Raw genomic sequence first — 24,485 nt, 5'->3', positions numbered from 1 at the left:
CAGAGGAGCCTTTTGGTGCACCTGTATTTTTCAGTGACCTTAATGTTTTTCAATTTGTAAATAATAGTTAAAAGTTAATACAAATCTAAATAATACTACTATGGTTTAATCATCGTACGTTTATCTATCACTTGGTCTTTTTTTTATGTGTTTCAGTAATGTGAATAAGACATGGATAATGGGCAAACTCCCTAGCCCGTGTATAAAGCTATGCAGTTAGCGTGTTCTCTGTGCAGAGTACCCAGGAGTGCATGTGTGCAACCTATTCAGGTTATAGACTTCCTCAAATACCCAGTCTCTCTCACTATTTCTCTCCTCCCATAGTCTGGTTAGGACCGTGCTATATACTCTGGTGTGTAAACCCTTTGTGCCCAATAGTCCGGCATTAGAATGACTATAGTTACATGGAACCCCTTTTCACATACTTAAAAGCCCAAAGCCTCTATTCAAAAGCTGTCTCTAACTAATATGAAAGAAAAACATGCATGTGAGAGAGAGTGGATGTTATCAAAACTAAACTGCAAAAAGCTTAACATATAAAACCCAAAGCCACGGGAATAAAAAAATCAGTGTGAGTGGCTAAAAAAAAAGCCTACCAGCTGTTTTCTGGCTACAGCTCTCAATATCCTACATATTGCATATGCTATAAGATAGTAATGCATTGTAGAATACAGTGGTGCTAATATTTGAATAAGTAAACATTGAGGATGGCAACATGTTTAATCTTGATTAATTGTTTTTATTTAATATAGACAGCAGGCTAAACCACCATGTCCTTTCTTCCCTTTTATCAGTCTTATATTTGGTACTGCCAATAGGATTTGCTACAACCTATTTTCACGCACAGCTCATGCACAGATAAGTAGATTGTGTTTCTATCTAGGTCATTGTTATAAATACTAGTAGTATTATTTGTAATGGCACTTCAGGTTACAGAGTGGGTTCCTTCAAATGTAAAGACATCTTTAGGACTTCAGCGTCTAGCCATGGGGGAAGATGATCTGCTGTCCCTTCCTCCCTGCAAGGAAAAGATCAAGAAGTGAGAATTACACAGAAATAGCATAGTACACCTGAGACCCTTTTTGTATACATTTTCATAATAAAGAATGAGTTGCACATGCTTAATACAGAGGGAAAAGTAGAAAAGCATTAGACCCTTTAACAGAAAAAAAAACTGGTCATTAGTCCTAATATCCCACTAAAACATAACTCTTTAGTTATGGCGATCAGATGACTCCTTTAAATTGGGATGTGTAAAAGAACATATCCTGCATGGAAGCTCTCGTATTGGAGCCCTGCAATATACAGTTACTATAACCACAACCAGTTATGGTTTTGGTGCCTTCCAAGTTAAAGTGTATGCAATGTCACATTAAAAGGAATGTCCCTTACAGGCTACTATAGTTTTTGTCATTGAGCTTTGGTGAATATCACAAAGAAACAAAGTAATATGACAGATATCCACAATTAGAACTGAGTAAACTACCTTTAGTCCAGGGGGTGCACACACAGACCACAAATTTTGGATATCTCAACTTGAGCAGAGGCAAAATGTCTTTCCTGTTTGTGGCCCTCGAGGACTAGCCTTGTGAACCCCTGCTTTAGTATAAAGTGTACCATCCCTAAAAAGGGGCAAGTCCAGTACAAATGGAATTAATAATGTTCAAAAACCAACTGCAGCAAACCATTGGATACTGCCATTTTTACATGACATGTCTGTCTTTTCAAGATAAAGAGTGAAACAGACATTTCTGTAACAGTTTTGTTCACGTACTGGAAGTCGAAGCTAATGTGAATGGTGTTTTTTTTATTATTCTTTGATTTATAAAATACAGTATATTAATTTGTATCACAGACCCTGTGGTCAGTGACCATTTGCCTGGGTGGCCTAAATTACGTTCTGGTGGCACTCCTAGCTTTTGCATTCATCCAGAGATGGCTGCCAAAACTTTTTTCTTGAAATGTGTGAGATGTCAGAGGCGAACTCAGTGGGAATTAATTCAGCCACTTTTCAGGCTGCCAAGAAAGTAATTTATGCTCTCAAAACCCCCAGATATTAAAAGATACATTATCCCAGATGGAACTACTGGCAATCGCAAGTTCTAAAGGATTTCCGGACACGAATCAAGTTTGGCGTGAGATAGCTTAATTATTTCCATAACGCATTTTCTGTATTAAATAATGTTCTAAACAACTTCATAATACAGGCAGCTGTTTGGCTCTATGAAGAACAATGGCAAGAAAATTACTTGCATTCATGTTTGTTTTTTCACTCATTTATTAACACAGCTGATTAAATCAACATTCTTCTGCACTGCAGAAAATTGCAGGATAAGTCATGTACTTATGTACATGTAACTTTTAAAGTAAGCTCTCCATTATCTAGCATGTGGGTTAAATTCTGTCTTCAAGGTTTTTCAAGAAGCCTCTGAGGTCCAAACATGTTAAGGTTTTCTTTGAATCACCTTGCATGATTAGGAGCTGAGTTTTTTAGGTGATGTGTGCAGACAGTAGAAGCATAGTTACACATGCTACCAATACACATGCTACCAATACACATGCTACCAATAGTATTCCCTTCATTACACAGTTGGTGGTTCTACACTGAACACATGTCTTTAAAAGATGGAATGGAACCAACTAGCACATGGGAAGACTTGGTATTACCGAGAAACACTGCACAGAGCATAACGAGTCTGCAAGGGATTATTTAAAAAATAACATATAACATTTTAGTTAACTAAAAGTAATACTAAAAGCAGGTGTGAAATTAACAAAAACACTAACATTAAAACAATGCTTAGGCTGTCTGCATCAAGAGGAAAGCTACAAGTGGGGAGCTTATTTGTTGCAGCGTTTTAATATACCATTAGTTGCAGAGAAACATAAAATACAGAAAACTGTGGTAATCGGTACTCTCTAGTAATTTGCCAATGGAGATTTCAAGAGAAATTGAAAGGTTAATTAGAAAGAAACAAAAAAAAAATGAGAACCCCAGAAGACATAAGGCGCTCAAAAGAACATACAGTATAATGTTATATTACCATTTAAATTATTAGGGCAGTTATATATAAATATATAAAAAAGAGTATCCATCTGTATTTTTTTTTTTTTGGAGAATATAATGAAATCAACATGAATACGGTAAGATCTAATTTAATAAAGGAAAAAAATGCATTCCAGTAATCATTTAAAAAAAAAAATTTGCATTCAAATTTTAGGTCATTGGACCCATTTGTAAGATTTCCAATACATTTAACCTGAATTTAATATACATCATTAAACTTTGATGCAGAAGAAAATCAATTATCTGCAGAATTGTACAATTATCATTGTAACAGCCGACAGTGACCTCTGCCCGATTTTGAAGCAATGTCACATTTAGATACACAGCTCCACAATTTGCTTAGGAAAGAGTACGTTTTTTTCAATCCATTGATGATGTTTTGACTGAAGCTCTCTAGAAAAGTTTATACAAATAGCCTACTTTATAATGTGTTTTTCTAAAGATTCAGAAAAGCTTTAATGTCAATATGATTTATGTTTTTGCAGGTAGAGGTTTCATTTTGTCGGGAAAAAACCCTGTTAGTGATTGTAATATAAAATACCATAATTAGTATGGGTGTTAAGTTATACACAAATTAAAGAAAAATAAATGGACATTTTGCTAATTAAAATAAACATTTTAAAAAAATGTCTGAGAAAGCAATTTTTTTTACAAATTAAATTGAAATTACATTTACATAAACAAAGGTTTTTTTTACTGCCACATTGTATTTGTGTACCGTGCTTATTTCACATTTACATTAATTTTAGATTTGCATTTCCATTTGGTGTTGGCTAACTCCAGATGTTTACAGCTGTTCTCACATCTGCTTTCCAAGTATCCTCTTTCTGGTTTATTATGTTCCAAATTCTGCAAACAGAGGATTTACCACCACCTGATTCCTTTGGACAGACAGACTTTAAAGACCCTGCCAAGAACAGACCATGGCATATCCGTCTGTACTTGTTACATATTGAAAACATAATCTGTGTACTCTGATAAAATATTTAAAACAATATTTAGTTACTTAACAATAGTAAATTTCTAGTTTTCACATTTCAAATGTAAATTGTCCCTGAAAGATCCAACTGATATTAATTTGGTGTCAATCAAAAGCAATGTCAAAGTATGTTTCCTTAAAAAACACCTTATTGGTAAGACATTGTTGGTTTTTTACCTACCTTAGTGTTACATAATTGGTCTTGGTAAATCAATTTTCAAAATCTAGGAGCTAGCGGTATTTCTAATACATGCTAATCTCATGGAGAGGAGAGATGTGTTTCTTAAAAGAAGGAGGTTTTCTGGGATTATCATCAATACTGTTGATAAGGATTGTTTCCTAGCTTTCTAGACAATACATTACAACATCAGATCATATTACCGGTATATTATTAATATAATGATCAATAAATATAACTTTAAAAAATATGCACTAGAATTTCATTGTAGCTCTCATATATAGGGGCTCTTATCTTGACTGTGAGAAATGCCCATTGATGCCACACTACTGGCTGTGTATTATAGCGCTGTGTGTGATAGCACACATGCACTGATGTCATGGGATTAGACAGTGAAAGGAATTCTGTGTAGGTATATGCAAATCATTGTAAAAAAACCACATATTTTTGCCTCTAAATTCACCTTATACATGGATCCCTTGTAGCTCATATCTCCTGTGTTAGACAGCTTTTAAACAAAGCCTGGGCCAGGGGTGCAGAAGCCAGATCACCACCCATGGACAATGAATTTAAAGCATTGTTATCCAATGAAAAACACATTTGATTCTGCATGTCACTAACTGGTTTATAAACAAATGTATTTGTTACAGGTTTGTGCTTTTATATTGTTTAGGTTTATAAGCTAGTGACACCCCTTTTTTGTTTCCGATTGTATGGAGTAACATGCAACTGTACAGAATAACAACAGGTACAAGAACAAACCTATAGCCATGTGGGATAACAATATAGAATGGATAAAAGCCACCATCATCCCTGCATGCATCCAAAAGCTAGCACAAAAAAGATTAAAAGGAACAAAAAAAAATTCTGAAGAGCAAGGAAGAGTACAATATGAATAATAGAAAAAAACAAGGTGATCTTCTGCCTCGGCTATGCTGTTTAGACTTTGAAGATTACTTGGAAAAAAAATGAACAAGTTGAACTTTGTTGAAGATTTGCATATCTAGCTGAGCAACTGAATTATCCACAGATGAGGCTAGTTTTAGGGAAAGAGTTAGATTAAGTACCCTGCTGATCCACTCTTAATCCCTAATGCTAGACACTCATTTATAGTTGCCAGCCCCTTGGAGCACAAGGGACAAAAAAAAAAAGATTGAAGGGCTATCCTACGGAGCTTTTTTACTCATATTTGATTTTTTTAATTGTAACTAAATAAATTGCAATTGGCTCAGAGAAATGCCAAATGGTACTCTTTAATCTGCATTATATTTATACACTTTCCAGATTGCTAAATTCATAGCTGATTAGCCAACATTATATTGTAACAGAGTAACAGAGGTTTATTATTTTAGTATCACTTAATTGTAATCACAATTGCTTGTTTCACTAGTAAAGTAACGTTTTTTAGTTTGTTTACTTATATGCTATAATGTAGACACATTTCAACAAATGTAAGATTCAGTTTGCTGTTTCAGATAGTTTCTTTCTGTTTGGGTTTATCAGACGAATCCGTAATTTTTTTAAATGTCTGCATTGTGGAATGTGGTTTTGTTGATAATGTGATAATAAATACTAAATCTACATTTAATTGTTAAGTCAATGTTTTAAACATTAGTCATTCATTTAACTATTTATACTCTGTCATTTTATTATTACCTAGTACTAGAAGCAAGAGGGAAACAATTCTATGTTTCCCAGTAAGCACCATGTATTCTCACTGCAGCTTGCTTTACTGTGAATTAAGAATACAAGTACAAGATGGTAGTGGGTAATTTCCCATTCCCATGTGCTGTGGAGTTAATCAAACTCTCTTGTTTGATGACTGTAGACTTTTATGTCCAGAGTAACATACATACAACACAACTTCTCAGTCTATAAAACATGTATCCAATATCTGAGACCTTTCAGTAAAAGCTAACCACTTTCTCTTGCCAGGCCTTTGTTCTGCTGTTGATATCATTGAAGTCTACTAAATAAGTACCATCAAAGAGTTTGTTCTGTACTGTTTTCAATTATTTATAACGTATATAGTTGTGGAGTTAATCATTATATTGCAGTATATTATTACCAGTTTAAAGATCCTGGACAGCGTTCCTTGGCCATCTCTATGAGCATCCTTGTATCCCTTGTAGGATGATTTGTGGTGCTCGAAATACCTGGCACCGGATCCATAACATGGCTTCTGCCCTTCACCTCCCTGCATGGGATTAAGTAGATATGTTATAATTGTCATCAATGCAATCAAAAAAGGCCTTACCAAACCTGACCAAAAGGGGGAAAAAATCTGTATTTTATAATAGCACCCTGTAAACAAATTAACAATAAAACCAAGAGAATAAAGGACTGCAAACCTCTAAGATAAAAATTTTAGAATTAGTAGCATCAGCCAGTTCCTGCGGAGCCTGAAATATTTATATGTAGTAGGCTCCCTCTCTTCAATAATGCTATATCTGCAATTTATAAAATCTAAAAAAGAAATGGAAATAAAACCAGGATAGCTATAAGAGTGATACAAGAAAACGCTGTTGCACTTAACATGATTTGGGTTATTGCTGCGATATAAATGTGTAAAGGGCAGAAAATCAAAGTTTTATGTACTACAATTTGTCCTCTCAAGAGGGTGAAGGTTAAAGTAGTTTCTTGGCCTCTCGCAGAAAGAGTGGCTAAAATGGGCTGCACAGATATTATGTTCTTTTGGCTCATTTGTCATTCAAGCCCATATAGCTAAGAAAAATGTATATAACTGAACTGGTCCAAGAAAAGGTGTCTTGAATAAAGTGAAGTTGATACCCTTTATTTGCCTAACATAGAAAAATATGTAGAAAATCAAATAAGATTTCAGGAAGAATGGAAGAAAAGACAGGTGCCTAAAGCTTAGCTGGCTACATATTTCACAATGTTGGCACAATAAAAAGTGTTACCTTTAAAAAATAATTTCTAAATGACAGGGGATGGGAAAGCTTTCTTTAGTGCTATAGGAAAAAAATGGCAGACTGGATGGGCTGAATGGTTGAATTCTATGTTTCTATAGAAATGTATGATGGATTTTAAAAAGTTAAGCATTACACTGCTTTCTCACTGATAATCAGGCTCCTGAATTTAGGGGAGCGCGAAGACTAAAACCTGTACTTATTCCAAATGTTATGCTTTCAAACAACCCATATTTACAAGAAACGTGTATGTTTATGCAAATAATCAGCATATTGAGCACAAGCTGTTCAAATATTTCATCATCTTCCTCTTGATTAATCTGTGAACAGACACAGCATATGTACGCAGCGTGAAGCCAATGGTGAAATGCTGCCACTGAAAATGTTATAAGAATGGCATGGGTGAGACCGGTCTCGGTGCATTTACTTGCTGTATTCTCTTTGTTAATTTCATTTTTGTTCTAACATTAGGACTGGACTATGAGTAAATTAGCTTTGGCATTCTAAGGCCAGTGACGATAAATCACAGGGATGTATTTGCTAAATACACTTGCTACATTTTGTAGACGTGTACCAGGCAGACACACAATAAAGTCTTGCATTGGCCATAGGGGCAGCTCAGGAAATCAGAGCATAGGCACAGTTATAAAAACATTGGCCAAGTTCCTCAGCACTAGAGAATCCACAACCCTAGAATACCTTTCAGTCTCCATGGGTCTTAAGAGTAAGGTGTGTGGAAGAATACTGGTATTCTACATATGAGTCATATGTTATTGACCTTAGGTCCTTACAGCTTCCACCGGGTACAGAGGGTTAAAAATGAATGTCTATGTGTGAGTTTCAAGTAGCAAAACAGGAACCCATGATCTAAGACAGAACTCATGATTTAACCTGATTATGCTTAAGTAAGGGATATGCCAAATACGCCCATATAATCATAAAAACTGCTGAATGTTAAGGAATGTTTGCTATGCCTCAACCCCTTTTTAGGTGGGTATAAATATATGTGCTTGTATGCAATAAAATCAGCGATCCTATTATACATACACGCCTGTCTGTGTGTCTGATTTCTCTCAAGCAGCTCGATAAAGATATTTTGGAACCCTAAGGTATAGAAGTACTCGGAAATTCTCCAACAGGTGCAATTAGAATGTCATGCTTAAATTATAACTTTGTGTTCCAACACTACAGGAGAGCCCCTAATAATTCACTAAACTGCCAAAATATCTAAAACCATCTTCACTGGAACCCTCAAAAATGTATAGCTTGTCCCATGGAAAAGTCTAAGCGTTAAGGGATGATTTTAGCTTTGTGATGAACACAGAAGGGTAAAAAAGATTAAGACTCCAATGGGAAGTTGCCATTCAGCATCTGTTATATTTTGTGCCATTTTCAATTCAGTTGGTCCCATTTGCACACAACATAAATAGTTGTTTAGACACAATTCATAAGGAAGGGCAGAAGTGATTATGAATGATGGTGGTATACATTAGCCATATACAACCCCAGATAAACGTATATAAGCTATAGACAAGTTTCACAAAAGTAATGCTGTAAAATATGAAATCTATGTTTGGAAATTTTACTTAATCACCTTTAACTCTCAGCAGATATTCCCGTAGCATATTATTCTGCTAAACAAAGTATAATTACTCTCCCTTTTCAAGTGCAAAGAAAAAACTATACAAGATTTAAAGAAATTCATTTTCTGCACGCTAGTAATTATCAGAGTCAATATTTAAGCCGAAGAAAATCAGGAGAAAAAAAGCTGAACCTTTACGAGAACTTAAAGGATAGATTTAGCCATGCAAAGTACATCTGCTTAGTGATAGAAAAGCCATGCAGAGGGAATCACAATATATTTCTGTTCTGGGCCCCTTTGAGTCCTAGAAGAAACAGAGCCTACCATGCAAAATGTTAAACAATATATTTTAAGACAATTATCAAATACTAAAGAAGTAACTGTTTTATCCATTATTTATTTGCATAAGTGAAGGTACTTTAATGACTGTAAGTCTAAAAAGCAAATGGTGTGAGAGCTTTTATAGCAATCCAAATTACATCTGCAAACTAAATTACTGTGAGGAAGAAAAGGAAACGGGGAAAAAAAGGTTGAATGCAGAAGAAAATATAAAGAATATAAAAATCAGCAGCAGCTCAGAAGAGACTGACAGTGGTGCAGTTCAGGTGACCTACCCAGCTAAATCTGGCGAGGGATAATCCTCTCTGCACATGGAAAAGACAGAAATATTAACACACTGATATGGGTGGAGGAGGTCACATTTTAATTTGATCAACCTACAGAACTGGACTTACCATTCAAATGCACCAAGCTTTAAAACAAAAAATACACATACTCTCTAATACAATTCTAATTAGAAAAATCTTTCTAGGTGCAGTATAAACATGAACCAGGAGGGCCATGTCTCATTAACACATTTGATCCCTTAAACCCTCTAGGGTAAGTTTACAACCTTTGATCCTTAATTCATTCTTTATGATATATTAGATGATTATCAATACAGGAGTCATTCTGAAATTATAATGCAATGAAATGTGTACCAGACAGTAGTAGTTTAACAAAATACAATACATACATATAAAAGTAAAAATTTAGACACATCTATATCTGTCCATCTGTCTGCCTAGCCATACACACATACCTGGGAACCTCTGGCTCTAGAAGTCAAAGCTGATTACCAAGCTTCCACATAAAATTGTCTAATTTCTGTAGGAGAGTGATATTTGGTTCTGTCTTCTTAATTAGGACATATCTCCTCTATGCCTACTGGAAGGGAGGGATAGCTCATGGATGCCAGCCCTGGACAGTTCCTAGGTATATGTGTGTTTGTGTAAATCTACAGGCATCAAAAATCACAATCAATGTTTTTGTTTACAAATATTTACCTTTGGTTGAGCTGGAGGTGGTGTCCTGGGTGACACCTAAAATAAAGTAAAAATATTTTATGAACTATAAAGAATTTAGCAATATATTAATTGATGCCACACCAGGAGTGGGCATTAATATGTTTTACTGCATTGATGAGTTTTACAGGGCTTGTCACATATATTGGTGTTTGGGTATAGGCAGTTAACCTATCCATGGGTCCCACTTTATCTAAAAACTTACTATATTCTTGAAGAAGTGGACAACTGGGTTGTCATCAGTATATCTGCCATGATGGCCATGGTAAGAAGAAGACCGCTGGGGAGACCTCTGAGGAGAGGATGATAAGTATCCTGCTCTGGAAACATGCACCTCCTATAAAAAAAAGACAAAAATCTGTTTTTTCGACAAAAAGTAGAAGTCTAGGGAATACTAGGAAAAGAGAAATCAATGAAAAATTGCATGTAGAAGGCTATAAAAAAACGTTACCTCATTTATTGTTGCTCTTGCCCACGATGTAAAGAATTGTATGTGTGCTAGGCTAGCTCAAACTGGTTATTTGGCACAGTAGGCGATTGCCAGATGGGCTGCTGGCCAACACCACCAAATACTCACCAGATCGGCCACTCCAACAGCAGACCGTGTGCTACAACATGCTGTCAGCAGCTGAAAATGCCTGTCCCCCGCTACTTTAGTAGAAAAAAATTAGCATGTGTCAGCACATGTCCAGCTGTCGGATGCACTGAAGTCATCAGATGGCCACTACATTAAAATACCAGGGCCACATAACCATCGCCAGTCCGACACTGATCATTGGTACCATATAATGAAATTATATTAATAAGCTGATGAAGGAACTTAGAGGTTCATGTGAACACAAAAATCAAAGGGGAATGGTACCAGATGACAATACTGTAAGAGGCCACCTATCAGCTTGCTAATGATGTCAACTGAACTCGATGTGGTTTTAGTCATTGTAGAACTTATTTGTGCTTTTCCCTCTCTACTTTGTTATTTTTATTCACCATAGTGTTGAGAGGCTTTTGACACTGACAATTGTTAGCATTTTAAAATATATTGATGCAATTTAAGTTTTAGCAGGGTTAAGTTGTTCTTGTTTTCCTTGTTTAGGTTGAATATAATTCCTTGCTCTAGATAGCCTTTTGTTTTTTTGTTTTTGTCTCTAAATATTTCATTATAAGAGTTTAACAAGTGAGTATTAACTGAAAACAGTAGGATTTGCAAGCAAGCATTTGCTCAGCAACATAATCCATATTGTCTATTGAATCCAAAACGAAGACTGGACTTGGTGGGCATCCTGCAGCTAAGTATGCCAAGAGTTTCTCCTAAATTAAGTTGCTGAAGGCAACATTCTATGTATCTTTAACTGCAGTAGGTATAGTCCCACTCCCTGAGGGACCTTATTGGAGACTGCTTTAAATAAAAATGATATCCAGGTTGAATTAATGAACCAAGAATAATGAGGATGGTCTCAGGTCATTGTGGTCCTCCATTGGCAGATCATCAACCCTTAAATTACCATATTAGAGATTATCACATTATCTGTATCATATAGGTGTAAATTTCCATTAAATGCATTTTTTGCACAATTATCATAACCTCACCTTACCTTGCATTTTTTTGGAAAAAAAGTGAATGTGAAACTATATTTCTGTAAACATAAAATACAAATCTGCAAGAAGTAATTCAAGTAAAATTAATTTGTTCTCAGTTTTTGCGCAGCATCACAGTATAGTCAGTAGTCTAAAATGTCTAATGCATCTGTTGCTTTACACTACAGTCCCAGAATGCTCTTGTGTAGGCCCTGTAGTCCATTGAGATTAATGTGCTAGATGATTTTTACTGCTTTGTCCTTTCTTTTTCTTTTTTTTTTTTTTAAAGAAATTCATCAGTTCACTTTGCTTTATTATAAGCCATCAATATACATTTACAGCGCTGTGTTCACGACAAAAGCTGATTCCAGATGGTTTTGCTGTGAATTCATAATCATGGGGCTGTCAGAAAAGCTCCATGCATGACAAGTGGGACTGTTCATAGAATTAATGTGTCTTAAAGATCAAATAAGGACATAGTAAAGCAAGTTACTTAATGTAACATAACTCAATAAATCATTGTAGCTTCACCTGAAAATGGGCTCATCACTATGACCCGGTGATGTTGGTATATCTGCTTTCAATCAGGTGTTCTTTCAATGCAGCATAAAGCAGCATTAATCAGAACAAAAGTTCTTGGTGTTTTTTGAAATATCTCTGGAATAAGATCAAATAATGTTAAGTGCAGCTTTCACTGGGGGGGGGGACATGTAGCTAACTTGCTAATATATTTATGGTTATGGAAGGGGTGAACTCCTACGTTGTTTGTTGATACTTGTGAGATACCCACTGGCAATAAAAAAACCCTCTTAAAGACTAAATGGGAAAATGTTTATCCATCACCTGTACAGCCAGTGCATGGGGTCTGATATCTGAATAATTATTAACAACTATGTCGTAACATCTATAATTTAAGATATCAGTTTAGATTTTATCATCACAAATTTCTTGCCCTGTTCCATGAAATAAATGTAAAAAATATTGGAAAAGGAAGTAGTTCCTGAATTTAGTATCGAAAGTGATTATGCAGATTAGAGTTTATTAAATAAGTGAGGGAATTCAAACATGCATGGGATAGGCATATAGGAAGCCATTGGAGTGACAAGAGTTTGAATCTTTAGGGCAGACTATTTAGACATCATATCTGTCTTCAAATTGTTCATTTCTATGTGTGTAAACTGGTGTTTTCCTGAAAACTCACTTACAAATACGTGGTTTTATGTAATTTTGCTTCAATAAACTTCTTTTATCTGCACACCTAGATGCTGTCATTGTTAGCTGTTCTTTGATATTTTGGAACAGTTTCCCTGCTCAAACATCTCACTAATGCTTTATGGCAATGCTAATGAAGTCTTGATTGTACAATAAAATACTTTGATTAGTCAGAGTATTAGGTTGGATGATTAATACTGAGTCATTCTATTGTTTACCACAGGCAGCAATGATAGTCACACAGAAATGACTAATGTGCAACTTTCTAAAAACATATGTATTTTAAAGCTAAAACTGTAAGGAAACGGTACTTTATTTTATCTGATACTTGTAATTACAAAAATGTTGTTAGCTTCCCTATAAACTTTGTAAGGCCAGGGATTTTAAGGGATCCAGCAAGGTTTGGAATGTTGATCCCACTAGGGCTGTACATTAGCAGATGTTAATACCTGGATATCTTTAATGGATGTGATGATTACTATTATTAATAATTAGCAACAATGCAGTCGGGTAACTTTCTGGGATGTATTGCCTAAACTGTGAGTTTGCAGGAGAACTGTGGTTTCAACTCCCTGAATTCTCTATGGTTTTTAAAGAGCCATCCCTTGCAAATGTCTACACAAAAATGGCTTTGCCGACCCTGTATAAGGCATAGTTCAATTAGTGATGTAACCTTTGAGAGAGTTCACTAATTAAATTATGATTTATACAGGACCATCAAAGTTTTTCTTGGAGCAGCTCACTGAGGGTGGTCCTTCACAACCTTAAGGGAAGTCATTGAGATGAAACTGCAAACTCTTATTACAACTCCCTCCTTTAGTGAATAACCCTGATTATTAGGCCATTAAGTGTCCACTCAAATAAGCCTAAGGCTGAAAAAGATGGAAACTAAAACCGGTTGTGGAGCACAGTATGCCAAGTGTTCCTTTCTTCTAATAAATGTGGTTTCATTATGTAGTTTAAAGTTATGTAGATTTCAAAATGATTATAATTCAATTCAGACGTATCGTAATATGTTCTGTTTCAACTCAACCAAGGCATCCGATTTCTGACATTTACATAATTGTCATATAACATTAAAATTGCAGTGGCAGAATGAAGTATCTGAGCCAGATCTGCCCTTTGAATGCTGTTATAATGTCACCTTTTGTAACTGAGATGTGAGTTACAGAGATAAAAGGCTTGGACTGGTTCAAAGAGAGCAAGACCTATGTTAATAAGAATTATCATCACCTACTTTAAAGGCCACCCTGGAGGTGAATATCCTTAGCTCATATAACTGGAACAAAGAATAAATCATATTTCCTTGCTTTTTAAATCGAATATTTTACCGTCAGTAGCATATTGTTTCCTGAATGTACATTCTGCTGAAGTTTTCTTGAGATTTTATTTGTTTAAAAAATGGCATATTGCTCTGTTGGAAATAGAAGGAATTATTTTTGTACCATACATTGTCATGTAAACCATAATTGGTTTTTTTTAACAGAGGTTAAAAATGCAATGCAATTCAAAGACCCGTCTAAAATCAAAATCTCAGTTGTGGTAAGGAGTGATAATAAAAAACTACAATGAAACGCACTTTTCTGGACAGTCAATACAAAATACATCTAGAAATCTGTAGATGTGTCTAAACTCAATTAATGGATGCAGTATATAATTTGTACCCCATTTAACATGAATATGTGTGGGTCTGATATACTATACCAATTAAATACTGATTTAAAGAAAACATTCTGGAAATGTTCTTTGTATGGCATTCTAAGAAAAAACATGACTGGCGCTTTCATTGCACAAATGTCTTTTTATTATTCTGATTGTTCTCTTGTCAGTGTATTCTGCCCCCAAACATTAATGGTGGGTTTAATAAACCGAATCTAGGCCAATGTTACCTAGCTTTGCCACACATTGTGACACAATTATAATTAGTGCGTCTGCAGTTTGAACATCTCATCTCAAAAGGATTTCAGGGTTGTATGCAGGAGCAGAAGCCCATGGTGGTCTACTGGATGTACAAGTAAGTTCCTTTATTGGCACAAATACTGTAGCCCCTTACTGGTGAATCACCATAAACTGGACAGGCAGGGAGAGGAAGAAGAGACATATGTGTCATCCGAGACTCTAAACTTTCTGTTCCCTGCAAGGAATTGTGCAAGTGGTTAAAATGAATTTAGTTATGTAATTCCTCATCATTTAATGGCACAAGCAAAGAACCTCCTAGTCAACAAACCCAGTTAATCTACATCTACACATATGTTCATCTTAGTAGTAGCCATATCATATTTTAGTAGTTTATACTCCAGACCGGCTGGACTAGGTGGATAAACCTCACACGTTGCTTAAGAGACAAAAAATAAAATAAATGCTTTTTACCAATGCAAGAAATAATAATAAGAAATTCACTGAGCAGTCTGAAATCTAGACTTTTGTTGAAACTGCATATGACATGTTATACATATATATAACTCATAGTTTCATAAGAGACTATGTTATGTTGCCACAACAGAAGCTCATTACAGCAATGTGGTGTAGCAAATAGTTTGATGATGATTTTTCCTTTGAGAACATTTTACCTGTGTAGTAATAAACACAGTAGTCTAGGTAACTAATCAGTCAGTGGCATATCACTTAAGAAATCAGTAGATTAGTTGTTTCTTGTTTATATGTTGGCACTGTCACTCGTATACTTTTTATTTACCATCTGTACATGTTTTTTTCTGCTTTCTACCATTGTTAAATTTCTATAGACATATCATAAGAATTCTTGTCAAAGCTCTTCTGTGGCCTGTATTGTACATAGAAAAATGTATTAAGTCAAACCATGTTGACGATAATATGTGCTAATGTATTCTAGTTGTTTTCGGAGATCCAGAATTACAATCTTGGGTTTTGTCAGGGAAGGAAATGGCAACCATGGATTTTCAACCCCCATTTGCAGAAATTCAAATTTAGATGAGCCACTGGAGCAAATGCTTTAAATGTTGGCATCCAGATTTTGGAAGGGGATCAGATATATTCGTGGAAGTTCTTTCCTATATTGCTGAAAGGAAACTCACCTTTGTATTCAGATTTAAATATAGCTCAAATGAACAGTGCAAATAACTCCTGAAACTGTCTATTCAGTAGGCACAGGAAGGTATAATCACAATATAATTCTGTGATTAAGTGAGATAACATCTCTCTTTCCAAGATGAGCTGTTTAAAGCTTTAATTTAGCTTTATTATGTGCAGTATATGACCAATTTAGCCTTTATCAAGATAATAAAATAATTATGCTCTAATTTACTTGTACAATGTGAGAAAGGTTAAAAAGGCTCTCTACTTAATTGCATAGAGTCTCCGTATCAATGTGAAGGTCACAAAGGGCCATTACCTTCCCTGAATATTAATTAATAAATCCTACAAGCTACGCTATCTGCAAATGTAGGAAGCAGCATTATAAAAAAACACCATATTTACCAGAAAAAAGAACCATGTTATATTGCCTTAATGCAGCAAGCATTACTTGAAGGAAGATAAAAAGTTAGACCCATAGAAATAAATATTGTTTAGCATGTGGTGGCATGAAGGCAGTGATTGCAAAGGGCCACGGTAATTCAGCACACATCTCCTAGACGTCTGATGACATAATAATGCATCACATCTTGATGCCCTCACTTGTACTGCAGAACTATGAATGCAAATAGGCTTAGTGGTATAAGTGCTACTTGACACACCTTGATCAGCCCTTTCAGTCATGTCAAGACAAATAAGCTGAATAATCTTTTTATTGACGTTGATACCTTTTATTGGGCTAACATAGAAAAAAAAATGTATATTCACATACACTTTCAGGATCTCAGATGCAAGAAGACATCTATGATTTCCTTCAAGCTTGCTTTGAGTTTCTTACCGTAATTTATCTTCTTTGATCTGGAACTTGGAAATGAGCAGTTCAGGTTTAATGCAAATTGCAGTTTTGTATTAATTCATTATTTTTTTAAAAGTTTTTCAACTAACAAAGTAAACAACAGATGTAAATAGCTAATAGTAAAAAAACAGAGTATCCAAGGGAGATCAGAGAATAAGGCGAGAGTAATCAATCACATTTCAGACAAACTCGGGTTGGCAAGTCCTAGAACCCAAGAGACGTAACATGCAGCAGGTCATCAAAATAGAATTCCATTCACCATATAAAAAAAAGACATAGCTCCATGGAGAATGGACACGGCACCACTGGACATAATAAAAAATATCACAATGGCTACCAAGAGATGTTAAGACTCAATAAAACTACTACAATTACTATTTTTTTTAGAAGTATGCCAGAGTTTCATATACTGGAGAGGCCTGGTTATCCACCAATAAAAACATAATTAATCTTTTGCCAACATCTGTTTGAGACAGGACTGTAGGTTGTAAACTAGCCTCCGTGATGGCTCTATGGGTGGGAAGGGATAGGAAATTGCAGTTTTCTGAAGTCCATAAAGATGATGAAAAAACTGAGCAGCCAAAATGCATTTTCTTATCTGTTACTTCACAGTACAAGGTAGTTTGAGCCATAAAACATAAAAAAATTATATTTAAACATGATTAAGTGTTTAAAGTAAAGTTGTTTTATGGCTTTTTTGAAAACTATACAACTTGTTGGTGGACAAGATTTGGATAAAGGAGGCAATAGTAATATTGATGGTGAAACCTATTAATGTAATGTATTTCTAAGTGATTCTGAGTCACAAGTTCTTGCTTATTATGATTTATTTAGATTGTGTCAAGGTCTTAAGTAGTGCTGTGCAGTAGGATTTTTCTAATGTACTAATACAATTCTTAAAGCTGAAGGGCATATATTAATGATCTGAAGTATAATATTAAGTATATACGAAGGATGGTAGATTAGTAGGTTAACTGACCTACTCATCTTCTTAGACTTCACCCCCACAGTATTCAACCATTTTCTGTTCAGCTTAGGGTATATCAGTATAAACACAGAAAAATTGTACACATTAGATTTGTAGATTTCATTATTCAAAGATATAAAGAATAAGCAACATTAACTGGATCCAAGTACTGCACACATTTTGCCATATACAAAGTGTAATGTAGGTAAACTCATTCTTTTTAGAGTAACGTCTGTTTCAAGATGCCTTTCTTGGCAGACCCTACCTGTTCTAATTCAGTGCAATTACTTTGTAACCATGGTATCAATAACTGCAACGAATATATGGCTTTGTATATAATAAACTGTTGCGGGCACCAAAAGTAAAGAAAATTCTGTGAATCTGCATACTTATGAATACGGTAGAATCCTGTTTCAATCAATATAAAATTAGAATTAGTAACACTTTGAAATGAAAAAAAAGCCCCCCCCCCAAAAAAAACCAGGGCTAATCTATGAACATCAAGGCTATTTTGTATTCTATAAGAATAGTTAAAAGAAAAATAAACAAAAAATCCTTCTAACTCAAACTGGCAGTGGGAATATAGATAATCAGATTACTTTTACTCTTTACAGCGCAGTGAGCAACATTTAAAGTACAAAGACATTTTGATTTATTTGTATATTTGTTCGTCAGCCCCCAAACTAATCTGTCATACACCGAACACATTAATGCTATCTATATAGAACATATTCATTTCTTTTAAGAGGCATTATGCTTTTATCACCCATGAAAGTTTTTGCTTTATTTTCGCTGACAGCACCATGATGGATGATGTTTATTCTCTATTTCGGTTTGATATACACCCACAGTTATTTCTTTTTTTCTTTTATGGAGAGGTTTTTCATACTTTCATAGTATAAAAACTGAGAATTTGGTTTTAAATATCAGTTTTCGTTAAAGACAGCAAACACACGGAGCTGAGTGAGGGTTTCAAATTATAAAAAGTATAATTAATTGAAATGGTATGATCCAATTAGTACACATATTTTTGCAGCGTTAAACAGTTAAAGTTTATTGTAGTAATACATACAAAGCCAAAAATAAAACACAAACAATCTTGTTAAATCATACAATACCACATATCTTATACATACATTTCTATACACATTAAGCATATAGGAGTGGCAGTTAGCATAAAGTCATTATTTTAATGTATATAATGTTAGGTTAGCAATAGTAAATTCCATCTAAGGGTAAGTAAAACAGCCAGTGGGATCAAATGAAAAATAAAACATGAACATACTATTCCGAAGACAAATGCAGAGTTTTATTCATTCATTCACTTTCTTGCAAAATGTGAATGGGACAGTAAAAATATTTAACGGGTAGTTTAGAAGTGTTACAAAAAACAATAGTTTATACACTACCCCCATGAGAAGGTCCTATTAATGATTTTAAGATACGTTTTAAGAGTGTTCCAACTGTGATATAAATGGAAAGAAATAACTATTGGACATCTTGTTAAAGCAAGAAGCTGTATTTACCATGCAACACCACAGAACAACCTATTAACCCTTGCTGAGAAAAAACGACTAAATATATCTGTGCAAGGATAAGCAATTATTCTATAGCAGTGTAACATATGGTACCAAGCATATAAAAGAGTCCAGCAATGCAACAGTGACTCTAGAGAATCTACACAAAAAAGGCATTGTGGATATTTTTTCCATCAGGCACTTGTGTAAATTCTTTCGTCTATGCATGTGTACAGTATAGTGTACTTTTGTTTAAATTCATGCATTAATTTAGTTAAGTGCCCTGAGATCAGACATAAATACAGAAATTGCTTTAAGATAATCACAAACAGGCTTCAATTTCCTGAGTAAATACTGTCAGTTTGTGTTCAGCTGTTCTCAGATACATCTTATACTAAGTATAGGCTATGATGGGCTTACAGATAAAAAATATTAACACACTTTTATAAATTTACTTAAATAAAATAATAACAATGCTTGATGAAAAACTACATCTGGAACACGGACATTTATGTAGGATTAAAAAAGTACCGTATTTGACTTTAAAAAGTACCAGTTAAGAAATATAGGTTGTTATTAATAGGTGACAGTAAATCACTCATACATTTCAGCTTGACATACACAAAGCAGAAGGCATTGACAGACACTGAGATCAATTAGCTAAGGGGAGAGTTTGCAGGAGAATGGTGGTTTCAAGTCACTCACATCACTATTCATTCTGAAGGGCCAGCATTCTGGCAGGTTCCTCCAGCTAGAAAGGCTAAGAAGGCCTTGTTTAATACACAATTTAATAAGTGAGTAGACATTGAAACAATCTCACTAAATTAACTATGCATTATACGGGGTAAGTCAACCTCTTTCTGCAGCAGAAGTTCACTGGGATTGGACCTTCATCATGAATAGTGAAGTGAGGGAGTTGCAACCACAACTCTTGCCCAAACTCTGATGTCAACTATCCCTTTCGTGAATCGACCCCATTAACTATTAATAACTTTCTATGTTTTAAAAAAAAGTTTTACCATGTTTGTACCAAATAGTCATCTTAAAGATAACATGAACAGTTATTACAGTGGAGTATAGGAGAAGCATATTCAAAAATTAACTAGTAGTGGATTTAAAAATAAAAATAAAGGCAAAGCTACTCGGCCCTTGATTGGCCTAACATCAAAAATGTATAACACCATGTTGGCATTGGGTGAGTAGATTTCTATATTATTTCTGTGAAACTATTATTTTATAGATGGACAATGTTTAAGAGAAAAAAAAACCATATTCAGCACTATATATATTTGTGTATTAGATTCGTGCCATGTAAATTATATGAAACAAATACAAGGTCTAGCTTTAATAGAATGTACGCAAATCATAGTTATGAAATGGTGTTGCACTGTAAATTAATATATTCATACAGGAACCATCAAGATTATAAATCTGTAAGAATAAACACGTTCCATATTTTTTGTCTCTACAAAACATTAGACATTTATCTTACAAGTATTAAAGTAGAATTTAACAAATAAAAAAGTAACACTGTAATATGACTGCTAAATTTAGTAAGTTATAGTTCAGGAGGAACTGTAATAAAGTTGCAAAAGATACAGTTATCTAGTCCTTAGCAAAGCAGAGAGTTTAGCCGAGACAAGCACCCGTATATATGTATGTTGCATCCAGCAGTAATTTTAATTGAAAAAAGAAAATGTATTTTTATTTCATTAAAACAGATTGGAATACTAAAGGTCTAATGAAAATAACATTTGATAGCCGTGTAACAGATTTTATCTAAACATTTAATAGAACAACCATTAAGAGTTTTCCTGCAGTAATTATTGAATAAATGGAGTCCCATTCACCTAATTATATTGGAAACTCTGTCAATCTTGTCTCAGATTAGGAGAATGCTGGGGATTGGATAGACCTAAAGGTTGACCACTTGTATATTTAGCACTTTAGTGAAATAAAATAAAACTAACTATGTATCTTTTTCGCTTTAAGCGATTAAACAACATTTTAATGTAATGAAATTTTATTGAATAGTACTTGATTCCTGGTCCAAACTTTTCAACTACATTAATGACTATGTCAAGGGCAGAAAAGTTGAGCTGTCTTTTATGAAATAACTATACTATTATCTAGGTATATAAAAGCTCTCAGGCACTACTCATATGGTATTCTTTCCTACACAAAAAGAACACAGTGTAACTCTGATGATCACTTGAGGATAAAGCTACTAAAAAAGCTTTAAGAGTTATAAATACCTATTCATGTAAGTGAATGTCAATTCTAATTTGTAATAAGCAATGTATTCATCCCAAAGCCTCTGTTCACATAATGCTTTTGATTTACTTTTTTTTTTTGCTGTGGGTGTGTGGATTATATAAAGTAGAATCTATTATATCTCTTGGAATGTTTAGGGCTCCACTGGTAATATGGAGACTAGGTGGTTGTAGGACAAGGAGAGCCAGGGCCGGCCCTACAATGGAGCTGACTGGGGCAATTGCCCCAGGCGGCACTTCAGAAGGGGCGGCACTTTGCCGCCCCAAGCGTTTTTTTTTTAAGCGGAGGAGAGAGAGAGGGGCACCGAGTGGTTTTCGCTTACCCGCTCGGCGCCCCTCTCTCTCTCCTCTGCGGCGAGTTTACCTGTTCGGTCTCGGTGCCAGCTTGTAATGCAGAGCGCCGGAAGTGACGTGAATTTCCGGCGCTCAGCATTACAAGCCGGCACCGTGGCAGCACAGGGAGACTCGCCGCAGGACTGTTTAAGGGTAAGTACCGGTGGGGTAATAATGCCGGCCCCCCCCCGGCGTCGGCGAGGGGTGGCATTTTAAACTTCGCCCCAGGCGGCGTTAAGTCTTCGGCCGGCCCTGAGGAGAGCATTACACAGGCGTATGGTGAACAAGTGCTAGAGTTAGGAAATAGGAATTCTGGGTAACCTGGAAATATTGAATCATTAAGGTCCACATGCCACAATATAGTAGGGCCGGTGACCAATATTAGGGAAATATAACCAGAGACAGATTTGCCATGGCTCCTAACTCTTTGCCACCATATACAGTTGTCTACGGATACATCTCATCCTGGCTCCAAAACAGATTTGGCAAACTAAGGTTCTAATATTGGCTACAGTACTATGTAAACACATTGACATAACCTATTTATACCATATGTCCACTCAACAGGTCCAGTTACAGGTCAGATTACATTTTAATGTCTATAGACTACAAAAGATATACAGATGAAAAAAAAAGTTCTGCAAAACCGTGAATACCCACGTAATTCTAAAAAAAATGGACAGCACCATTTCATAAAGTGTACTAACCGCTGGAGATGTAGAATAAGCATAGTTATCGTAACCAAGCTCTTAAAAGCATTAGTCTTCCCAATGTTGACCATCCATTACCCCATCTTTGATGCACCTATTGTGCACCTACACATTATGATATCAGTTCAACTTTGTTCACTAAACTGGTTAAAACCAAAATGTACTGATTCCACCTCCCTGCTGGAAAACTCAAGTATTTAGTATTTCTTGTTATATGTATTCCAGAAAAGGTTAACTGATTTATTAGGTTTGTAAATATAGCACATTATAAGTTCACTATATAGTATATTGCTACAGTTTATTTAGATGAGAAATACATTTTCACTTCTGTCATTTTTGCCAGTGGAAGAGATTACAGCAAACCTACTTTGAAAGTACTATTCACTGTAGTTACTAATATTTTGCCATCTTTTTATGGTTTTTGGCAATATAAAAATAACCGAAAATGTAAAACAATATAGCAAACCTTGCAATTGTTCGTAAAAAAGTATTCAAAGTACAATTTGGTTACCAGTTTGGGTTAAAATGTTGCCATTCTCTTGCTCACCGATTTATACATATAAAGACATATTTTTGATACAAGAACTGTTTGACTCAAACCTGTTAAACACAAATTAGTAATTCCTCATAATATAAGGCACTGCACGACTCTGGACTAACAGAAAGTTTTTATATATTTATATATATATATATATATATATATATATATATATATATATATATATATCAAAGCATTCTGATTAAGCAATGTCAAATGCTTTATATAACATACAATGCAGAAAGCATGTCAGTAAAAATCACATTCGTATTTTTCATAATTATGCCAGTTTAGGACGAATATTGCCATAGCCACATCTAGCGGAGACGGCCTAACTGTACTTATATTGCATTAAAACAATACATACTAACTGTACATTGCTAATTAATTCTGCAAGACAAAACATTCTGAGCCTTATTCACGAAACAGCAGTTGCTTTTTTGATCAATGATTCAAATGGTGGACATGAGACCAGTGTTTAATGTATGAGGCCTTAAGACTTAACAACTGCGGTTTTAACACATCTCAGAGATACACCACCTAATATACATATTTTGTCAGCTTCCCCTTTACATTTCACTGTGGTTAGTTTCTTTCCTATTCCTCAGAGCTCACCTTTCCTGATCCCTTTCTACGGACATCTCTGTCACCTCCAAAGAACCTGCCCAGTGAATCAAGAAGACCTGAGTCCCTGTGTCTTCCATGGCCATGCTTATAGTGGTCTGAGGTGCTAGCTGAAGCCATTTGCTTTGATCCGTGCCCACGAGACAGTTTCTGTGATGCCATCAAATCCGAGTCTTCCGAAGCTGTTCCACTGTCCTCCTGGATGGTTTGAAGCTCATCTGACTCACTTGGCCGATCTTTGAAGGTGTTGTCCTCCCTTCCTGGTGCATCTCGGGAAAAAAGGCGGACCAAGTGAGGGCGAGAGGCAGAGTCAGCTGGGTTGGCTTTCTTCCAATCATTCTCGGGCTCTGCTGTGCTTGTGGAGTCAGTCACCGCTGTGCCCTTCGAGGACGTGCCATTGTTCTGGTTCACATCTGCTGCAAATAATAAGTGTGAGATGTGAATGCAGGGCTGTGAAAAGAAAACAATGATGCCTTCATCTCCCTATCTTCAGTTAGCCACTTTATGCAGAGTGTGCGGAATATGCTCATTTCAGCAGAGGTTCTATGGAAAGCATAGGTTTAGGAAAATATTTGTTTTATTCCTATATAAGTGAATTTAGTAAAATTTTTATGTGTAATTAAGGTATCCAGTTAAGGAAAATATTCGTATAATAAGATAATGAATGTTATGTTCCAACAGTTTGATTATGTACATGAATTCCTTTCCGCATATCATAAAGTTACTACCACTATTGTTGATATACATTCT

General features: G+C 35.2%; 1 protein-coding gene across 1 annotated transcript; it reads right to left on the bottom strand.

Annotated features, from left to right (window-relative positions):
• Positions 1-973: 973 nt before the first annotated feature.
• On the bottom strand, positions 974-23,897 carry LOC149289607 (myelin basic protein-like). The gene is made up of 6 exons (XM_089490449.1): positions 23,727-23,897; positions 10,285-10,416; positions 10,062-10,097; positions 9,351-9,380; positions 6,293-6,421; positions 974-1,018 (listed from the first exon to the last, which is right to left on the bottom strand). The coding sequence occupies exons 1-6, from the start codon at positions 23,895-23,897 to the stop codon at positions 974-976; spliced, it is 543 nt and encodes a 180-aa protein (XP_089346575.1).
• Positions 23,898-24,485: the final 588 nt, after the last annotated feature.

This window comes from Sceloporus occidentalis, unplaced genomic scaffold, assembly GCF_023333645.1.
Source record: "Sceloporus occidentalis isolate IW3139 unplaced genomic scaffold, rSceOcc1.0.p SCAF_44, whole genome shotgun sequence".
Lineage (NCBI taxonomy): Eukaryota > Metazoa > Chordata > Lepidosauria > Squamata > Phrynosomatidae > Sceloporus > Sceloporus occidentalis.
This window is presented reverse-complemented; position numbering and strand designations above follow the sequence as displayed.